The 22,305-nt window shown below is 38.1% G+C and overlaps 1 protein-coding gene across 8 annotated transcripts in view; it reads right to left on the minus strand.

Annotated features, from left to right (window-relative positions):
* Positions 1-1,059: 1,059 nt before the first annotated feature.
* Positions 1,060-22,305, minus strand: part of CDC42SE2 (CDC42 small effector 2) — an 80,769-nt gene continuing 59,523 nt past the window's right edge. For all 8 annotated transcript variants that reach the window (XM_017837211.1, XM_017837218.1, XM_017837215.1 and 5 more), the window contains 3 exons: positions 8,047-8,148; positions 3,454-3,571; positions 1,060-3,024 (listed from right to left, as the gene is read on the minus strand). In XM_017837211.1, coding sequence (XP_017692700.1) covers positions 3,473-3,571; positions 8,047-8,148 — 201 coding nt within the window. In that variant the 3' untranslated portion in view covers positions 1,060-3,024; positions 3,454-3,472. The remainder of the gene's footprint in view (positions 3,025-3,453; positions 3,572-8,046; positions 8,149-22,305) is intronic.

Genomic DNA, 22,305 nt, shown 5'->3' on the forward strand with positions numbered 1-22,305 from the left:
CCCCCAACCAAACAGAATAACCTGGACAAAGCTGGTGAGCCAAATACATTGGAAAGAGAGACTCCAAAACGCAGAACTCCTTCCAGTGGACACATGCACAGCCACAGGGGGAGCTAAACTTTGTCACTAGGTGGAATGTTCTGTGGATTGTTTTTTTTGGTGGTGTGCCTTTTTTTTTTTTTTTTTTTTTTTATTCAAAAAGCTTGATGCTTTTCCACAGCTAGGCTAAGCTACCAACATTCCCCATAACAGATTATTTCTGATCCTATGACAGTCGCTCCCATGCTTACTCTGGACAAGCATTAAGAAACTGATTCAGGTTAGAACTAACCAATTTGGCCATAAACTCCCAACATTTACTGTAGCTTAGTACCCAGTTCAGACACATCTTTGTAGACAGTCTTAAGTTTCTATAACCTCAACAGCTAAAGAAAAGAACTCTCTAGATGACTGATATCTCATGGCTTTATCTCTATTTCCCTTTAGGAACCTGCTTCCCATTTAGGCTTTTTATTTCAACTGGCAATTCAATGAACTTGGCATGAGCTGAAGAATTCATTATCAGTTTTTAAAACAATTTAGCATGAAATTTCATGCAGTAAATTATCCCTTAAGGAAATGACTTTGAGAGTGTCAAATATAAAAATTAATTGAGCCAAATACAGAGTAGACAATATTGTGCCTTGTAGGTATTTTTAATGCAGATGAGCATATTATGGTGACAATAAAGTCTTCTACTGATCACCACAGTAATCTGCATCACAATCAGGAAAGTGACACACACATGAGTTCCAGTCAAAAGGAAAGACTTCGAATGTATTTTTTAAGAAACTTTTCCTTCCTCGGGATACATGCTAAATCAAACCAACAATACTGCTGATAAAATTATGGCTTAATCCACTTGGCAGCAAAATGGTCAAGTGACATGAAAAAGACTCAAGCCTGGAAATTATTGACAATAATACCCTACTCTTCAGAGAATTTTTAACATTAATTCATCTGCAAGATGCAAGTGTTTTTCTAAAGGAAATGTACTTTATGTAAAAGAAAAAAGGTAGTCCACCAACTGAAAGAAAACATTTATTGAATCAAAGTCAATACTTTCCTTTTAATATCTACAAGCCAACACTGAACTGACTTTATTCAAGAATGAACACAATGTACAAAAAAAGTATGTCTGTTATAAAAATATGTCAATTCTTTTTCCTGGCTTTTGAGCTGAAAACATTTTGGCAAGTGCAAGATAGGTTTGGCAAGCAAATTTAAGCTGCTATTACCAGTAACAAAGATCAAATAATTTTGTAATAATTTTGTAGTATAATTAAGAGTCATTGATAAAGTGGCATTGGAAATATTAACCCCTAAAAAAAAATATATATATCACTGCACTGCCATGTGTTTATGCAGCCAGACAACTGAACATCTCGATCTTCTGTCATCAGGAATCAGTACCTTTATCAGTGAACACTATCCAACCTAATTTGAACTATTCAACCAGATAAGTGACATCTACCACTGAAATACAACTTAGGGAAGGCAAACTACCTCCATGGCCCACGTATTTTACATGTTGTTTATGAACAGCGAGAGGAGATTAGGTAGGTTCAGAAATGTTTAAATCAACCAGACAGCTGTTGCAACGTGAAATCAGGGAAATGATGGAAATAGAATAAAAAAATCATTTATGACAACAATCTACATGCATGTTTGCATATAAAAATGGATCTGATTGAGCTCAGTAATGCCTTATTTGATGGGATGGTTTTGGTTTTTTTTTCACATAAAAATTTCATGTAACCAGGACTCAAATCTTTGACGCCTCTCAAACCACCAAGGAGCAAAAAAAGGGACCATTTACAGAGATAATCCGAAAACAGTGCAGTATTAAAATGCAGTTTCACAACATATAAAAGAAACATGCTTCGGAACCTGAGCAAAAGGCAATTTACTGACTTAATAAAAAGTCACCCTGTGTGTTGTTTTCATTGGCACCTGTTCTGCCAGATTAGTATGTTGCTCTTAGCAACTTCCATGGCCCCTAAATATTCAGTACACAGAAACTGCCAACTACTTAGAAAGGTCTACTAAACTTTTCAGCTAATATTGCAGGCAGTCTGACATGCTGCTACTGGAAATGACCGTACAGCTTAAAATTAAGAAGAACTGTAGAAAGAAAAAGAAGCAGCCAAACATGTTGCTCTTCTTTTTAAATAGACTAAAGCAATCCCACAACACTTAGATACGGTACTACACTGGTTTACAGTCTCAAGGTCAGCTCTTTCAAAATAAATATACCGAACATTTACAACAAATGCCTCATGAATGCAAGTTCTCTCTTTATTATTTCAAGGCCAGTTGTGTGAAAACTAAAATAAAGACATAACTCTGAAGCAGCTAAGTTACAAGTCCTTTTTCAGAAACAGGCATGACTTGGTGCCACAGCAAAATTTTTCACATCTGCAGTAAGCAATTTTTTTTTTTCTCTTTTAGCACCAAGCAGGCCACCATACAAAGCAACCTCACAAAGCATGCGGTCATCTACTCTGTTGATTTTGTACGAAATAATTACTTGTGCTTGCAAGGTCCCAGACCTTTCAAAAATGGGTGTGAACATCAGATGATTGAAGACATTAATGGAAACTCATTCATTTCTAAATTACTCGAGTGGAGGGCAAAAGATTAAAACACTATAAAGCAACATGATGTTTTGCATTAGTATCTGTCAGGAATGAGGAAAGCTAAGGTTGGTGCTTTAATTTGCCTTAAAACAAACAAAAAAGTGAAAACCAATCCTAAACAGCTCTACATCCATGATACTGGTAGAGGCCAATGCGTGCATGCCACTGAAAGGCACAGTTGGACCAATCTGATAAATGGCATCATCAGAGCAAAACAGCAACTTTTCACTGGACTAATCACAAAGGGTGAACAATGAGCCATCACTTCTCTTGTCATGAGCACAGAAAGCAGTCACCAAGGCAAAAGAGAGGACACAGGAAAGAAGACACAGGAATTCACATAAACCTGAAAGACAGAAAACACGTTATTAAACCGAGTTTTGAGCATTCTGAGTAACAATTTTCCAACTGTAACGCTGCTATTCATTGATTTAACACCACACATTTTATGGAACCATTGCAAAATCCCTAATCATATACTAGCATACCTCTGAGATGATTTGTTTTACAACTAACTTCACTTGCAAAGATTAGTCTACGATATCATTTTTGGTTAAAACAGGCTTAAGGACAGACTGATACAGTCAGAACAATCTCTTGTTCATTGTGTAAAGAAATTAGCACATTTACACACTATCAAATTTTTTACTCAGAAATGGATTTTAAAATTGGTCATCATAAAGACACAGCTTTTTATAGGCAGCTAATTATGGAGTCGCATGATTGTTCTTCCTACTACTCTATCAGTGCCTAAAAAACAGAGTGCAATACTTACTGGAAAAGTATCCCCAAGGTTATCCTGCCTTCGTATCTACAAGCTGCATCTGAACATTTGCAGACATGCCACCTCCATAGCCTCCCTTGGATTGCATTTGGTTCTGAATTGAGCTGACCTGGAGACAGAATGGAAAAGGGGAGCAGAGGAAAGAAGAAAGACAGTGAGCTGTGGCATCTTCTTGTTTCCAATTTTGTTTCTTCTTGTAGGTTTAGTTTTCAAGTGCTCCTTTAACAGTACAGCTACATTACTTTTGCATGAAGGTATGTGCAGCAAAGGCTTGCTGGAATTCTAACATCTGCACATAGCTCAGCAGGAGAGATGGAAGAACTGGTGCTGAGGCAGAAGTTTTTCCTCTCTCCCAAAGAAAAGTGGCTGATTCAGGCTTTCACTGACCCACTTGATGAATCAAAAAAATAAATATAAAAAAAAAAATCAAATATCTTACTGGCATTGACTCCACCTCGCAAACTATAATTCATCTTGTTATATGGAAAATGTTCTTTGGCAAGTATGATAAACCAGAGAAGTTAACACCATTATGTTAAAAATATAATAGACAACTTTCAAATATCTGGATAGTATCTGCACTGTACAGCTAATTTCAGATTATTGAAATAGGGATAAAACAGGGCTTTCTAAATCAAAAAGGACCTTTTTGTTTGTGGAATGTTTTTGATTTATCTATTTATGTAACAGCACACAATGCTTTCATTGATTGCTACTGTTCCTTTAAATGGAAGGGCATTTATTATTCAAATCATAGTCAATCTGAACTTCCCTGAAAATAGCTTATTTGAGAGTATTTTTGCCGGGTGCAAATAAATACATAAAGACATGCCCTTCATGACCCCAGGACATGCATATCCCACTATGACTTGCACTGCCTCTATCAACAACAACAACAACAAAAGGGAATCCATAGTTCTTTCCTGCTTGTGTTGCATGAGACAAAATAATCATGTCCAAGTGCCTGCAGGAAGACAACTAGAACCTTAAAGGTTTGACCTTTTTCTCTCTGCACCCCAGAGCATACATAACAACCACACAATGAGCAGAAACCAGCATTCATGCAAGGCCACGCCTGCAGGGCACCACTTGCAATTATTTCATGTATGCTCCTTAGCAGAGACCTAAAATCATCACTGGAAAGCTGTATTAAAACAGCACAGGAGAAATATTTCCAAGTAGCTTGCACAATATTTTCCCTGTCTACAAAGACAAAAGAAGTACATCTTTTTTTTTTTTTTTTTTCCACAGCACAGCAAAACACAAGCACACATAAAATGAATCTGCAGAACTCTCTTCCACACAGTTTTTCAAACCTGTGTGACGAAAGAGCCTGGTTTTTTTGACCTTTATCTTCAACAGCATGGCATACTGCAATGCTATGCAAAAGGTTGTGTTTTTACGTATTTAAGCAGTGCAATGCAAAACCATCTTCCACCTTGGCCTTTTGCTAAAATAAGCGATACATCTGCAGCAAAGCAATATTACCATCCCAATTTTCTTCAGGGAAAAGCCAATACTCAGAGCCAATACTCTAGTGCATCTGACATCAGAGACCACAAATTCCGTAAGGAAGTGTGGAGAACTGCAATCACACTCATGGGGATGTGTTTAATAACTTTCACATTTCACCAAGCTGCTCTTCTTCTTCACCAAGCATCTTCTGTTGCCCATTGAAACAAAGGAGTTTCACTTTCATAGTTTCTTTTTTTCCTCAGAAAATGGTTAATCTACATGTAAATGCATTCAAAAGAGTGACTTCAGGACGTTTGTTAATTTCATCTCAATGAACCCTGCCTCCAGTGAAAAAGAACTAGGAAAGTCTCCAGGCCACATCACCTTTCAGCCTGACAACTTGCCTACAGGACTTTAAAATTTCTGAGAGCAGCAAATCAACACAAATTGCAAGGCTAAGGCGTAAATTTTTATGAGTACTTCTTCCAAAGGTTAGAATAATTTCCCTGGTTCCTGAGTCACACACATAAATGCTTGTGTTAGTGGGTAAGGAACTATCAGTCTAAAATGCAGAGGTTGTTGCACTTGAAGCAGAGAATGCAAGAAATTAAATTTGACTGCATTAACAGTTCCGTGGCTATTTTGTATATGAAAATCTTTGTAGGAGACATACAGTGTTAAAAACTCTGAACAAAAAGCAGGTCTAACTGCAGAAGCAGGCATATAGGGTAGTATTCTTCCTCAAGAACCCTCCTTTTGAGGCAATTTGAGCTGAAACCAAACCAAATTTTTATTCTTTCCCAAAGATGTCATTGCCTTTCTTTGATGATACATAACAGCAAGGCTCTTTTCTCTTATGTTTAATTTAGATGGGATAAGGATTTGGAAGGGAAAGAGAATTGCACCAATTAAAGATCATACAAACTGTTGTGCTGCTTATGTGTCTCATTAATTTCCTTCTTTCCTTTTCTTTCCCACCCTTTTAGAAATAGGAAATAGCACAGATGGACCTTGAGAGAGAAAACAATTGAAAACTACACAAAAATACATTAAATCAAAGACTAGACTGAACAACATGAAGCAGAAGAAGAAAGCAGGAGATTTCACCATGGAGTATGAAACTAAAACAGGGAAGAAAGGGATGGGAATGAAAAAGAGCCAGTGCACAGGGGGCTCCTGCTGTTTAAGTGTACCTTTGACAAAGGAATGAGGCACTCTACAGAGAGAGCAAACAAAACAGCCAAATAACTCAGCAGTCAGAAAACTACTCACGCAAAATCATAAGGACATGTAATGAAGAATAACGGTGACGAAAAAAGCCACAGAGCAGACAGAAAGTGGATGAAGAAGCGAATTTATATGGGAAATTGTAATTAAATTGCAGGTATTTTCCTAGGGTATTTAGAAGAGAGACTCCTGAAGGAGCATAATCTCCACGCTACAAGTGAAAACTACGCAGCAGAAAAATATGTGGAGGTTAACATTGCAGTCTTGGAAATTACACTGCAAAGAACGAACATGGAGACCACCACAGCAGAGGCAGAAAATAGGCAGTGTGAAAAAGTAGAGATTTGAGTTTCTGGAGCAAGAGAGGGGGAAAAAAACCGCTAATTTTTTCATACAGATACTTTCTATCTGGGATCAGAAAAATCCCTCTGTCCACTGATGCACCACGTTATCCAAATGAAAAAAAAGTGAGAGAAAGAGCAAGTTATGAGCATTCAAAATGAAAAGGTCTATGCAGAGAGACAACAATAATTACGTACCATCTGGAGATAAACTGAAATGTCAGGCAAAGGTGAGGGCAAGCAGGGGGAAAAGTGTGAGGTGAAAAAACAAAGCTTCGGGCAAGTGCCACAAACCTCACGAGGCAGCTCAGCTGTGAGAGTGCAGAAGGTTCCCCCAGGAAAGACAATAAATATTTTAAAAGCAAAAGCCATGCTTAAGGAAAAAAAAGAAAACTGCTCAGCTTATTATCACTTTATTATTTCAATTTGAAATGCTTTAAATGTTAATGTAATACACTAGAATAAATAGGTAATTAGCTGTATCTAAATTCTATCAAGTTGAAGCTGTTTGGCATTTAACTTGCTCACAGATGTTTAGGACAAATCACTTTCAGTCCATTATGTTGTTTCAGGGAAAATGTAGTGTATTGTTTGTTATGTCAAATTTTCTAGCTTTGCCCTTCCCCATTACATGCTGAGTTACAAAAGTTTTTGTCCAGTCTCAGTAAGATCAATTTAAACTAGTTGAAACTACAAATGACCTCACTTGCCTACAATAACACCCTTCTCTTTACAGCTCTGCTCTCTATTCTGATACTTCTGACAGAGATTTTTCTTCTCTTTTGTCAACAAGGATTTTTCATCTCCAAACATGTTTTCCTTTAAAAAGGATTATTAAAGTCAAGACGTGTTTGTCACCATTATCTACATACAACCCTTTTCTATATATATTTGACCTTAAAAACAGATTGACATTGAACAGAAATTTGAAGCTGTGCAAGATAACTCTATTTCCATAATCATCATCTTAGCCTCTGATTTTCACTTTCAGAGAGGAAGGAAATATTTCTTGTTCCTATCACCTACAGGAAGCCACAAAACCTCACCTGTGACATTGGTTCCTCTGGAAATAATTCACACTGCAAAGAAGGCTACAGAATATAGAAAAACCTCAACAAGAACACACACACACAAAAAATGTGTTTGCACTAAAAACCAATGTAAGCTAGAGTTTTACATGAACTATATTTATAACAGCTTAAAGCATTTAAGGTAGTAAATGTGGTCAGTTGTAAAACACAAAGTCTCCCATATAATACTCTAGCATATTTTCAAATGTACCTCTATTTTGGTTCACGCATGATGTCAGAATAAATTTTTAATTTAGAGAGTATTCTGCACAATTTATACAGCATCTAAAATGCATTGTCAATAAATACAGGAATTAAAAAAAATTATATTCCATATTCTTGAATGCAACTGTTTGGGACCTGGAATTAAAACGCTAGCAGGTTGTTTCACACACATTATAGTGGAAAGACTCATTGCTTCAGCAACAATATACATATACTGCTCCTATGTTCTGCTTAATATCAAATTATGTTCATCTGCTCACACTTACTGAATTCATCCCACTGAATAGATCTCCTGATCCTACATGAGCTGTGTGAACGAAGTTTGTTGGCTCCCCAATCATGCTCCGATCAATCCGCCGTCGCCTTTTCTGAAAGGAAGGTAAGGAAAGTATCCAACTGAGATTCATTGCAAAGGCAAAACCAGCGTGTGTCATAAATGCAGAATTTAACCCTCTATAGGATATTGCATATACTGTAACATACTTCCATAGAGTCAAAAAGCAGGGACCAAATTCTGACGTTAACCAATTACACTGCTGTAACACTGTCCTTTGTTTTTACTTGGAGGATGTAAAGCAGATGTTAGAAAAGCACTGATAGCACTCCTAACATTTAGGCCAACAAAACATTTGTAAATAACCTTACTAAATTCTGCAGTTTATTAACCAGTATTTGTGATGTTTCATGCAATAACTTCTGCCTATATTTGTATCTAAGTCATGGTAGGACAGATCGAATTTGAGGTTTAGTCATTCAAAACAAGAATCAAAGAACAAAGAGCATTAGAATAGCCCATGAAACCACCAACTTACAGAATTTCTGATTTGCATGCACTTAAGTCTGGCACTTATGCCACTATTTGTAATATACTTCATAGTGATGTTCAGAATAGTTCCCTGATTTTGATAAGGGTTAGTTGCATATCTTTACTGAACTCTGAAACCCCTATACACAAGACAACTTTCAGTCTGCATTTTAGAGTGTGACCTGAAGGGGTACACTGGGGTAGTAGGGCAAAATGTCAGATCAAGGGACTCTTCAGACTCCTGTACTGTGAGATAGAAGACGAGAATTCCTTAACCTCTGCTTCTGATTTCTCCGAGTCACAGCTTTGTTTTTTATTAATATAATATCAAGCATATAAAAAAATTAGAGGCAGCAAAGACTTCCTCTAATTAAACCTGCTTTGGTTACCTGCCTCCAGCTAAGCATTGCATCTAAAGGAATAAGACAAGAAAACCCTATCCTCCTTTCTTAGGCCAGAGCCAGGGAGTTGACACAGAGCAATCCATGCAGTGTGTAATCACCACGTGTCCATAACCTGAAAAATGCCTGTGCTTGGAAAAAATAAAATATCCATGAAGCACAGTATCAATATCTCAAGTTTTAGGCGTGTTGTACAAAATAGAGTGTAACATCTAAGAAACTACTTGAGCTCAGGTAAAATCTTCCCATCATCTTAAAGTCCATTAGGTCTCATTTTTACAGATCTCCATCTCTAATCTGCAATGAGACTGTAAGACCACACAGACACAAGACTCGAAGGTACATGTCTCAGGAGTGGGCTAGCTGCTATTGAAACATAGCTACAGATTAAATCTTTATGAATCAGAGCCCACAACTATGAGAATACATCATGGGGTTTAGCCAGCAAGTACAAAACACATTTAGTCCTGTCCTGCACCTTTTCTCTATTACAAAACCAGATTTCAGTAGGTTTCAGCACCTTATTGCATCATATATATAAGCTGGGATGAGGAGGAACACATAAAATTCTCCCACAGAAATAGCTAACTGCAATGACTGCTCATCTGACATGTTCAGGAGCATCTCTACCAGGTATGAGACTATTTGGAGCTCACACAGCTGTATTTACACAATCTACTACTGTCATACGCGGTGCCACTGACACAGAAAGAAGATCTAGAGAGGTGCAACAGAAACACTTAAAATAGTTTCAGGTCTGTGGTAGATGTCCCTCCCCTTTTCAAAAAATTAACAGTGAAATTTATATATCTAAACAATACATCCATGATTTCTTCGTTTTAGTAAAGTTTTGAAATGCAGGGTCTTGATGCAGAGAAAATGCAGACAAACCCAAGGATTTTCAGTTTCTTTTTCTTGTTTTTGCGTTTTGCAAACAATCAAACTCTTTCTTCGGGCAACTTGACTTATTTTCCTCCTTGTTGTTAAGGTCACTGGCATACCAGTAACAGGCTCGGAGTGCTGGATCTTGTGAATCACTGTAAATGATTCTCCACTAATCATCAGCTAGTCAACCAGTAACCACTAGTTAAACTGCACTGTCATAAAACCATGTTTCTTATTTCAAGTGAGTTCCTTATCAGAGGCCATCAGTCTGTTACACCCCAGCATGTGCCCACTGATGCGAGCCTCATGAAGCAATGGAACAGTATTTAAGTGCTCTGCTGTATTAAAACCACAAAGTAGTTCACTCTGAAAGCAAATAAAAAGTAGTTTGGGGTTTGTTTTTGGTTTTGTTTGGGTTTTTTTTAATCCTTTTTGAGCACCCAGTTTGCATTTACATTACTGTTTTTAGCTTGGATCATGAGAATGGTTTTGAAACAACTTTACCAGTCCCATTTCATACTAATCTTGGGGTGTACAAATTAGACTTTTTTTTTGGATGAAGCCGACCTAGAAGATTAACTGATGCCCTCCCATTGCTAACAGACATTGAGCCCAATGAACCAGGTGAGCCAGTCTGCAGCAGATGACAAAAGACATCTAATGCATGTCATGGTTCCCCAACACCAAGTGTTCTGCTCTCCTACCAGGGCGTGCCATTTCTAGAGACCCAGTCTCAGCCAAAACCAAACTGACCAATTAGGATGCTTAAAGGGACATGGGAAACACTGTAAAAAGTCATCTCTTTGTGAGGAATGTAACACAGAGGAAAGTAGTATGGGAACGTACCCAGAAAGGTTACAGAGCTTTTACAGAGGACACCATAAACATAAGTTTTGCCAGGATTTTGTTGTGAAGTTGTATTTTCTGAGTTCCTGTACCTGTAGGAATACATGCAATACCACTGTTCTATTAACAGTAAGAATTAACACACAAGATGGATTCTGTAGCAAATTTAATTTGAAAGAGGCTGAGAAGCAGTTCATCTCCTACTTAGGAAGAAATAAAATGTACAGTTATGCTCATTGCCCTCTGTTTATCGTTTGTGTCTCTCCATAAGTCAGGAATCTGCCTGTGTGATTGATTTGTTGTGGTGGAGGACTGAGTTAGGTTGTGCTCTGAGAGTTAAAAATACTGTTCTTGGGAACTGGCCACTGTCTTCTGCAGAGCCACCAGCAGCTGTGGCTGACCAGCCGAGATAATCACGGCGACTTTCAGGAGAGGAAGACTCATAAAATACTCTGTGTTAAAAAAAAAAAAAAATACTGACAGAGCCTAGCAAAATTTAATCCTGCTAACCTTCACCCACGTCCTAAACTCCACTTGGTATCATACCATAAATAATTAGCCACTAACTCAGTAATGAGTAAATAATGAGATCTCACCATAAAGGTAATCTATAAAAAAAACTAATGCTTGTGATGCTAGTGCAAAGAACTTTAACATACACACACCCCCCTGAGCATTTGTATCATCTAGAGGTTTGTTTTCAATACATTTCTGACAGAACAAATGTATGCCTCAGCTCTGTCAGTCTGACTGCAATGAGACCATGTGTCCTGTATCTGTGTTCCTTGTGGATTTTTTTTCTTAGCAGGGGGGAAACAGAAGGAAGTTCATATTATGGTTAGCTAACTTATCTGTTATCTTTCTTGTCAGTTTGGATCAAGTTACTGAACCATTTGGCATCAACAGGCAAAAAGGTTTAAAATTTATATTGAAGTATATGATTTTTTTTTTCCTCTTTGCCTTGGCTCAAGGCATTTACCCCTTTACAGGGGGCAAGGAGCACAACAAAGACAAGATGGAAAGACCAGTAAAAGGATCCTGGAAATGATATATGAACTATTATCATTTAATGACTTTACTCAGTTTGTCATTATCATTTAATGACAAAGAACTGCAGAACCTGGATTGCAAAGCATGTACCAGGTAATATTTACACCATGAAAAGTAGAACAAATCTTTAAACAGAAGAAGAGATGCAGGTTTGCGTGTTAAATGTCTGAAAAGAATGGAAGCAATCTGAGGAGCTGTGCTTTGAACATATACTAAATGCAATGAAACAGGATCAGATTTAGGTTCCCACAGAAATGAAGTAAAAATTGATCATTTCTATTTTTAACCTGCAAGCGATGCTTTGCACCCACTACTTCCTTCAAAGTGCCAGATCAGAATTCAGACAGCCACCAACAGTTGCATCACACAATATATTTTAACCCCATAAGTGTCTTGAAACTATAAACCATTTTAAAACCTTTGCCTAAAAAGTAAATATAATTATACCATGTATTGATCCTGCCCTTCAGCAAAGACACAAACATTTTACTGAAACACTGTTTTTCATAGTTCAAAGGACTACTTTTGGAAAAAATTCAAAACTGCCATTTATTTCTTTAAACAAACAATTGTCACTGGTGGGTCCAGAGGTATGTAAAATTTAATTTTTTAATTTTTATTCCCCTCTACTTTTGGCTTTCAGGGAAGAAGTGATCTTTTGTCACTATCTCCAAATTTTGCCCACTGGTTGGGCTGTGCTTCTCTAGCTCAAGCCACTTCACAAGTGATGGCAACAGTTCTGAACTACACAAGTTCTCTGCCTGTATATATACACATACGAACAACACAAGTTTTGGAATTTTTTCCCCTTTGCACAGCTATGCATCTCTCTCTGCTCTTCATGAGAGGCCCTCTCAGAAAAAAAAGAAAAAGACAAGACATGCAGAGTAAAATCACAGTCTCAAAAACATCAAAAAACTATTTAAGTGATGTCACTTAGATCCTAGGAGGCTGATAATTACTTTTCTGGAAGACGTTAAAACTTGAAGTTGCAAATCAAGCCAAACAGAATATCATACAAAGGTACTCCAAAGTCAAGTGCCAACCCACATGCATTGGGAGTCAAAAGCAAAGAAATCTGTTTAGCTGGCAGAAGAGCATGTTCTGCTAAATCTACACCAGACGTTTTATAAAATAGCTGGTAGAAACGTGTTACAAATCCGAGTGTAAGTGACACACAGCACTGCAAAGGATCCTGCAACACAAAAGCCTGAGTGCATTTTACCTGCAGAAGGCTCCATCTCAGCCCCAGTCAGCCCTCACATGAAAGTGGTATTGCAAGTGCAGACAAAGAATATGCACTCTAAGCATAAAGAGATCCATGGGGGAAACTCAAGAAATTCAGAGGGGATGATAAGTTATTACCACGTTGTGAACACAGAGTTTCTGAAAACAATACTTCCTTATTAAAATTCACGCATATGGCATTTTTCTCCTATCACCTACCCATTTAATTTATCTCCGCTTTGCAAACAAGAAAACCTGCCAACTCTTTTTTTCCCCCCACACAGCAATGCTCTTTATCCAGCTGTATGTTGTCCCGGGTTTTTGCATCTTAGGATCTCAGTGAACTGTAAGAAACCAGGCAACAGAACACCTGCTGCCCTCAGCATCCACGTGAGCAACACACCAGTGGCAGGCTGGATCTTTGCACCTCACATTTAGGATGACAAAATTTGGTATTTAAGTCACAAGTAGCAAATCTTTGTTTTAATCACTCCTCTCTAAAACTAACACAGACACAGCTGTGCTTCTATGGAGCAGAACTTTAACTGTTACTTATTAATATCATCAACACACCCCAAGGAAAGGATAACTTTCCTGCTGCCAACTTTGTAGCAGTTATCCAAACTTTATGTTTAATTTTTAATGACGTTTTATAGGTACAGTTTTGTCCCAGTTTGTATGCAGTAAAAATACATTCTACGCAACATATTTATGTATTACATAAATTATATCAGTATATAAATGCATTTCAAGGCATTTTTTTCAGTCCTGTCATATTTATCTGTGTTCCAAAAACTGTAAGGGCACAGTAAAATATATTAGAAAGGAAACAGCATGCTGATATGTTCTATTTAGTCTAATTTTGTTCAAAGTGCTTCCAACCAGATCCAAGTCAACATGAAGTGATCCAGATATAAAACAGCAAGTGATGCACCTTCCTGATTTTGACCAAGTTTGTCTTGTCTCTCATTCTAATTATCTCTATAAGAGGAACTTTGGCCCAAATTTGTCATCATTTCTCCTTATTCTGCATGACACTTTCTATTATTTCTCATGACATATTATTTTGGCTTGATACATACACAAGAAAAAACAACATTATGTACCATGCTTTGGCACCTCAACTGATGCAGAGTAAAAGCATCAGCTTCCCAAGATTAATTTTGCAGCCTTGTATCAGTCTTTTCTCTAATTTCAGACTATCGAAAAGAAAAAAAAAACTAAAAGGAGTGGAGACTGTGTAGAGCAAGATATTCTTAATATTCCACATTAGAGTGGGTTATGGCAGGAGCATCACCTGCTAGGATGGCCTTCATGGAATCAGCAATGCTTACTGTTGGCTTGCAGACTCAGTAACCTAGCTAAGCCAAAAAATAGTTTTCCCCTTTTCTTGAAAGAATACTGTCATAAAACAGGCTTATCTCTGTTGGCAAAAGATAACTAAGGAACATTTAATTTCTCTCTGAAGCCTCATTCAAGACTTAATAAATTTACTTGCTAACTCCCCACAGGGAACAGAGAACTGAACGCTCAATCTGGACGCTATAAAGAGCTGCTTTGCAGAATGAGTTTCTGTGGTCAGAGGATGATCACTTAACATTTACTGCCTCCAAAAAGTTTCCTCTTTTAAAAGCAGAAAGGTGACTGTGCACTCGTAAGCACTAGAAAGTTACTCAGCTTTTAAACTTATCTCCACAACATAAGGGTCAATTGTTCAGTCTGCCCAGTCACTGCTATCTCAGATGTTACAATGGCATCAAATACAATAAGAAGAAATTCACTCTCTGATACTTCTCCACAAGCTCGACTTTTAAGTAACAGTATAGTAATTTGAACATAATAAAATATTTAACAATGTCATCTAATCCTTTGTTACACTGGGAGATCTAGCACTTTCACATCTTTCCATACTAAACCAATTCAAATCCCAAGCCCTCCTAAAAGAAAATAAATCCCAGTAAAGCCACCACAATTGCCATTCTTAGGGTAGACAGGGAATATGCAAAAAAGGAATATACTCCTGGTTTTCCACTGTATCTGCATGATACATTTGTTTTCACCATATTTTGTTTTCACACTATATGAGTGTGAAAGACAGAGATAATATGAATATGATATGGATTTTTTAAAATTAAATAGAAACTATCAGATTTATATGGAGGCTCACACCTATTTTGTTCAACTTTTCAGAAAAAAACCTCAAACAGTAACCTTTTTTTTTTTGAGAATTTCTGCTGCTTTTTATTCTAGTGTTAATTTCAGCATTACCCAATGGAAAAGCAAACTCTTTTAATGTGCAGATTTACTCTCCAGGTTCTTTGTCACCAATCGAGATAGGTGTTTCATAACTCTTCCCTGAGGACAAAGTGATCTACTAAATGTTTCAGTGATACTACTCTCTGTTGAAAAGGAGCTGTTTGCTAGCTTTGTTTTCAAGAACTCAGCTGAAACTTCAAAAGCAGTGAAAACCAAAGACAGAAAAAAAAAAGCTAAGACAGAAATCTAAGGAAAGAATTTAATCAAAGTCAAGATAGTCAATCATTTCAAGATGGGGGATTTGGATGGTTAGAGGAGAAACTGAAAGAGAGAAAACATCCTTTGCTTTATTTTCCTTCTGTGATCTTTCTTACTTTTTATATCTGCTCTGCAAGAATACCAGCAGCAAAAGAGTCCCTGTGCTGTGGCACCCAGCTGATCCTCCACAGACTAACACAAAGGAAGGGCTAGGGACTTGCTCAGAATAGGAAGTATCACATCACCCTGTAGAGGGTGGCTTTCTGTCCTCCCACACACATGCTGTTCTGCTTCCAAAATAGTCTCATGTGCACAGGATGGCTGTTTGTCTCTCATAGCAAGCTGTGGTCTGAGTGACGTGTCTGGGTGCCCAATAGTGACCCATCAAAATTGCCTAAAAAGGCTGTAGGGTCTTTCACCAAACCCTGCATGAGGGGGCTGTAGAGGCAATGGTGTCCCTTGTATTTGTTTTTGTGCGTTGTGCATTTAAGATGCATTTCTCCACACTTTCCTCCCTAATTAGGAACCTACAGGTTCATGTTAAAAACAAAAAAATGTGTATGTGTATAAATCAGGAATGCTAATGCACTCCCATCTCGAGCAACTAGACCATCAGGTAGCAAGCTAACACTGTGAAACCAATGGCTGGATGTGTAATATCAGCATAAAGCCAGTGTGATATTTTTGAAGAAGAAAAGGCTGCGCTCTCCCTAAACGTTTCCCCGAATACTGTATTTTCAATTTTTTTTCAGCTTTTTAAAATCTGTGAACTTACACTGCAAAGTCCAACTTTTGTATAGTGCTTGCAGTTTGTAGAGAAGCTGACAAAATTGAAGAGGTACCATACAGAGTAATGTTAAAATTCCAGAAAGCACTAGCATATGCTTAAAGTTTCGAACATTTAATTCCATTTTTTGAACCATAAAGTGACAATGACCATTTGAACCGCAGGAGCCCACATCCTCTCTGAATAAGCAAGGATGAAGGACTAGACCTGTAAGTTTCAAATGCTTCACGTCAGAAGGTCTACTGCGCAGAGAGAAGCACGGCTAAGATAATATGCAAGGCAAATTGAAATGCTGGCCACTCACTCCCTCCAAACAGCCACATTTCAGTGACAGATCTGTTCTAAAGCAGTAAGATGTGGTGTCTAAGCCCGGCATAATGATATTCTGACCAGGGCTGTGATCTTCATCAACTGCAAAACACCAAAAAAGCTGCTCTTAACATCACATTTTCCTCAGTCTCCTACACAGGCAGTTTTGAGCAGATTGCCTGGAGACTCTTGTCTGATTAAGGATCTTACAAACTAAGGCTTCCTCAGAACAGAAGCAGGAGGAAACCAGTACAGGTTTTCACACCAGCTCTTAAGCAACAGTGACAAGTAGCAGGCGTCCAGCACACTGAGCTTTCATCAAGTTTCCAAAAATTCAGGATGCCTCATGACTTCTCTAGCTAAAGGAGTTAGGAAATGGAGATCCAGGACTGAAAAGATCTACACTTTTAAATAATGTAAGCTGTTACAACTAGCATCTAATAAACTGATTATCAAATGGTCGCTGGATTCAGCTTTTGTGGCAAAATCACTTGGAATGAACTGGCTGACCGGAGTGGAAGTAAAAAGAATTATGAAATCTGATTGCTTTCTGAACTCCTTGGCAAAACAATTAGCAGTTCCATTCATATAGAGAAAAAAACAAAGGTAAAAGGAAAAAGAAGCTAACACGGCAGCAAAGCTGACTTTATCAAATCTTCCAGACTGATTTTATGTTCAACTTCACATCAAATTAATCTATTTCATAAATTAATACATCAAACTGGATTGCATATTATCTCAAACAGCTCCTCTGCTTTTACAAAATTCAGCACCTTCTTGAATCTTTTGAAGTATAAGCTTTTTGATTTGTTTACACAGTATTCTGTTGTATTATGATGATGTTAGTCATCATATGACAAAACTAGCAATTGTAGCCTATGTTTTCTAAATAAACAGGAAAAAATTGCCAGATGAGGTCAAATGACTCTGAAACACAATAGTTCTTTTAAGAAATGTGTTTAGCTCAAGCATCAAAGGGAATTTGTTCCATTCCAGATGCTTAAACCAACTTTAAGTAACACAGTAAATCTGAATTCACTCCTTGTTATAACTTCTAAGTACTCCTTTTAAAAATACACATCAGTACAATTTTAAGATGACATTTAGAACTTTCAACTTGGCTGCCACTTTGTACCACAAAAATAATTCTTACTTATCTTTCTAATAATTTTATTTTAATTACTTTCGATGATTAATGTCTCTAACATAATTTAAAAAATAAAACATAAATTAAAAAAACTCAAAACATCTAAGATAATAATACTGGTTTTCTACTATCCCTCTCCAGCCTTTTTAGGCCTTTGTTGGCCTCCTTGTCTGTGATACTGGCTGTAGTATCTCAGCAAAGATCAGACCTTAACATTAATGTATTAATTCTTTCCTTACAGTTGCCTAGCTGAGTAACTTCCAATAGGTTAGCTGTTGCTTGGATCAAGTGCTTATTACCAGCCCACACAGCTGGAAACAAAGTTAATCACTGCTCCTTTGGAGTGAACCAGACCTGTGACACAGATAAAGGACGAGAATTCTGCTGTACAGGGTATAGAGAGACTGAAATAGTGGGTTTATTTCCCCTTAAGAGAAGAGACATCTGCTTGTGGTCTTAATAGTTTTCCACTATCTAATAGGAGGATACAGAAGACAGACAGAATTGAAGTTGCACAGTGACAGCCTGAGAATCCACAACCTGAAGCTACAACATAGAAAATACTGATTAAAGAAATAAATACAATAAATAGTTATGTAGGTGGTCCAACTCTGGACCGAGAAGTCCATTCTTTGAGATCCCCAGAACACAAATGGGCATGGCCCTGCAAAAACCAAGTCTAGCTGGTTCTGCCTTGAACAAGTGCATTGCACTAGATGGTACCCAGAGGTGTCCTGTCACCCAGATTACTTTCCAAGTCTCTAACTTCAGATGGTGATGAAGAAAGCAGAGTGGGCTGGAATTGACTTTCCTGTATATTCTCCCCAGTAATCAAAACCATAACGACATAAAGCAGCAGTTAAACAGATGGTGTAAAGACACGCCACAATACAAACTTTCTGGAAACTTCTGATAGCTTCTGATAAAAATTAAATCCCCAAGCGTCGATAAGAACACGACGCGAATTGCGTCACGTTGAGTTTTCCTTCCTTTCCCTCACTGACCTTTCCCAACAAGAACACAAGAAATAATGCTGGATGAAAGATCATCTAGCACGATGACAGCTGTAGCTCTCCAGAGGACATGTGTCAGGATTGCATGTAGCCCCTCCTGCTCAGCCAAATGAATGTCTCTTTACTCCCCAGCTACAACACAAAACAAAAGCTTTGGGTGTCCTTGCAAACACCGTGCATTGAAATTGCTTTGTTGAGAAATTACCTTTCATGCTTGCAAATCCTCTAATAAGACTTCCTAGAGGTAGCTGACTAATATAAACAAGTTTGTTATGTACTGTGTATGCAGGTGTCTGCACACACTTGCACCTAGGTGGAAGCACACATGTTGCAGAAGGTACATCACATACAAGCCTTCTGTACACTCTGTACAATCTTCTAAACCAGAAGGATATGCACATACCAAACTCCACTGCAGAAAAGTAAAAGAACACAAAATATACTGAAATATTACCTCTGAACAGGTAACAGCCACTGTGGATACAGGATCCTCAGTCACACTCACCACACAAAACCAATCACTTAGTAAGTCTAACGCTGTCTCTGGACCAGATAGTTAAAACACCCACTGCACTGAAGGTAATAGCTCTAAATTGTGCTCGCAAGCCTGAACGCTGCCATTCCCCTTTAACTACTACAATAAATCAGGGCACACCTTGGATTTTCAGAAAACCCCTGTACACAACTCACAGTAATCCCTTAGTGGGAGACAGCGGATCTTCACAAGTTATGGCACTGGTATTTGTCAGCAGTAGGAAATGAGTGGAATCCCTAGTACTTGCGCCGCAGGCAAAAACAAAGCCACAACATTTAATAGCAATATCCTCAAGAGTCAACAAACACACACACACACACACAGAGTGAATTTGTCAGCTTTTAAATACCTCCGTGAGTATTCATCCTAGAAACCTGGCATCAGTTTGCCCAGATAGCAGCAGTTTCTTGTTTGTTTATATACATATGCAATGAAATACCTAAATACTCGCCTGGTTTTCTAAAGGTGTACTGTACTATTTACTTCTCAGTGCAGTTTTATCAAAATGAGTGTGCTCTGAATGAAGATATTTTCTCTTTTTTAAGGGAAGAAATCCCATTAGTTTTGTGTGTCAGTCTATGAGACACATTCCTGACTGCTGACCTTTCTGGTGCTCTTCCCACTGGCATTTCCTTGCTGAAGTTATTTGTCACCTGAGTAAACTCAGCATTATCTCTGGGTTGTCCTTTCTGCTCCAAAGGCATCCTGACCAAGTTACCTCCTCAGCACATGTGAGTGCTGTCACATGGCCTCAGATACCCTGTTCTGCAGTAGGGGAGAAGCATTCATTAGCATGGAATCACAAATTTCCTTCTGTGCCATCCCACGTCTTGCTCCTCCGAAGACTTGTGCAAAGCTCCCAGATCTGACTGTTAGTGTTGGAAATCTGTTCATCTGGTTCATTTTAGGTAAGTCACTGGGAAAAGTGCATCCCAAAATACATCATAATCTGACAGTCTGTCTTCGCTTGCTCCTAAAACATCAAGGCAAAAAGGAGTCAGAACCTACGCAAGGGAAGCAGGAACAGCCTCCCATGTTCTTCCCATGCTATGAAAAAAGTCACCCATCTGAAAGGTGATCCCACTATTGGACATGGAAATGATGGTACTACACATGAAATTACAACAAGACAACACAACAACCAGCCAGAACAATTCAGCAACAGATGGCCAAGTAGATGCTTAGGGATGCTTACATGCCAAGCCCACACTTAGAATGGACAGAAGCATCTCTGGAAGAGTAGTTCACCAGCAACTCTTCAGGAATGTTCTCATCAACAGCTGCACTTAGACTTAAACTAGTTCTCTGCTCAGCTTTTGACATATTCAGAATAGTATCTGACACTGAGCAGCAACACAAAAGCCTATGCCTGAAGTGTGGCAAACAAACCCCAAAGTCAGAAGGGAAGTTGATCAGGAGCTAATTAACAAGTTCCAAGGGAAGCACAGCAGCAAAGGAAGAGCAACAAGATGTGCCATTGCAAATCTGCAGGTTCAAAAGACAGACAATAAAGAAAAAGGCCATTGTGAGGGAAAACTAGTCAAGCACTGTAAGCCTGTAAATTTCATTACAAGGAACATAAAAAGGAAGCCCTTTCAAGGAGTGTTCTGCTTTCCTTGGCAAAACAAAGGAATCCTTACTGCCTTGTCCAGTGTCCCCTCGAAAGGAAAACACCAGTTCCAAACATGCACAGGCACTTTTGAATATTCTTGCTGAGGCATGCCACAATTCCACAGGTCTTGAGCATAAACAATCACTAACTATTTTAATTTCATCAAGTCAGAAAGTGTTCCATACTCCTAATTTATTTGTCAAATTCTTCTACTCTAAATCCAGTGTTGTTGAAAAGAAGTACTCAGGAGCAGTAGCAGCAACAGCTCCTTACTGTTCCACTATCTGCACTATAAAGACACAGAAATTTTGTAGAGGACAAAGTCTCAGATATATTCACTACTCATACTTTACTGCTAGAGTCATGGGTAGGATCAAAAACATATCACAAATTCATTTATAGAGGCAGTATTGCTGCTTGAACCTTTCAGAGAAACCTTTCTACTTACTAGTCCATTTCTGTTGCAAACTTATCCCTCACTGTCTTGCAGGTTTTCTGCACTAAGTTATCTATGATAAATTTATTCCTGAAAAAAGCAGATTTTCTATTATTGACTTACCATGTCTTCTACTTCCATACTTTTTAATACCATTTCATACTATTCCCTCAGCCTACTGCTGGCAATTCTGAAGTTGGATTCACTGTAGAAACCTGGGAAATATAGTGGCTTTCTTAGTGTGTCAGATCTACTGGTCTTGCCAGAATAAAGCCATATGCCAGAGCTTCTTACGACAGGAAGAATAGGAGAGCATGTTTCTTTGTCAGCTAAACAGGAAGATTTAGCATTGCAACACTGAGCACCATAGAGATCTCTCAGACTCCTCCAGGGTCATGCATTATTGGCATCTTCAGGGTAACTGCCTCCCAGCTCCACAAGGGCAGTCAGCTTCTACCAAAACCAAGATACAGCCAACCAACACCAGCTTTTGGCTACAGATTTACAGCCACTGGCAGTTAAGGTCAGAATGAAGAGCAGAAAGAGGAATAAACATGCAGAGCAAAATCAGGTTTTCTAAAGAGCTACAGGCTGGGAATTTCTAAACTGGCTGCATAATAATAAGTGTAGATTTTTTATAGTAAATATATTTCCTTTTACTCTTCAGCAAATGGAATCATATGATACCTAAAAAGACAGGACACAACTCCATTTTCCCAACAACTAGAGCTGTGAACACAGACTTGAATAGCAATTGTTGTAGGAGGATATATGTTGCTCCTAAATTAAAGAAAAACACCAACAACTAAGCTAAAATATTACCACCCCCCCCCCGCCGTGTGTTTCATAATCCAAGTGTCAGGTACTCTTTACTAACACATAGGTCTTCAGTGGACTATGGCAGCTCATGCCAATAAAAAAAAAAAAATTAGTTCTGAACCACTGCATGATAACTGCC

Source organism: Lepidothrix coronata, unplaced genomic scaffold, assembly GCF_001604755.1.
Source record: "Lepidothrix coronata isolate B3197 unplaced genomic scaffold, Lepidothrix_coronata-1.0 Scaffold296, whole genome shotgun sequence".
NCBI classification, from domain to species: Eukaryota; Metazoa; Chordata; class Aves; order Passeriformes; family Pipridae; genus Lepidothrix; species Lepidothrix coronata.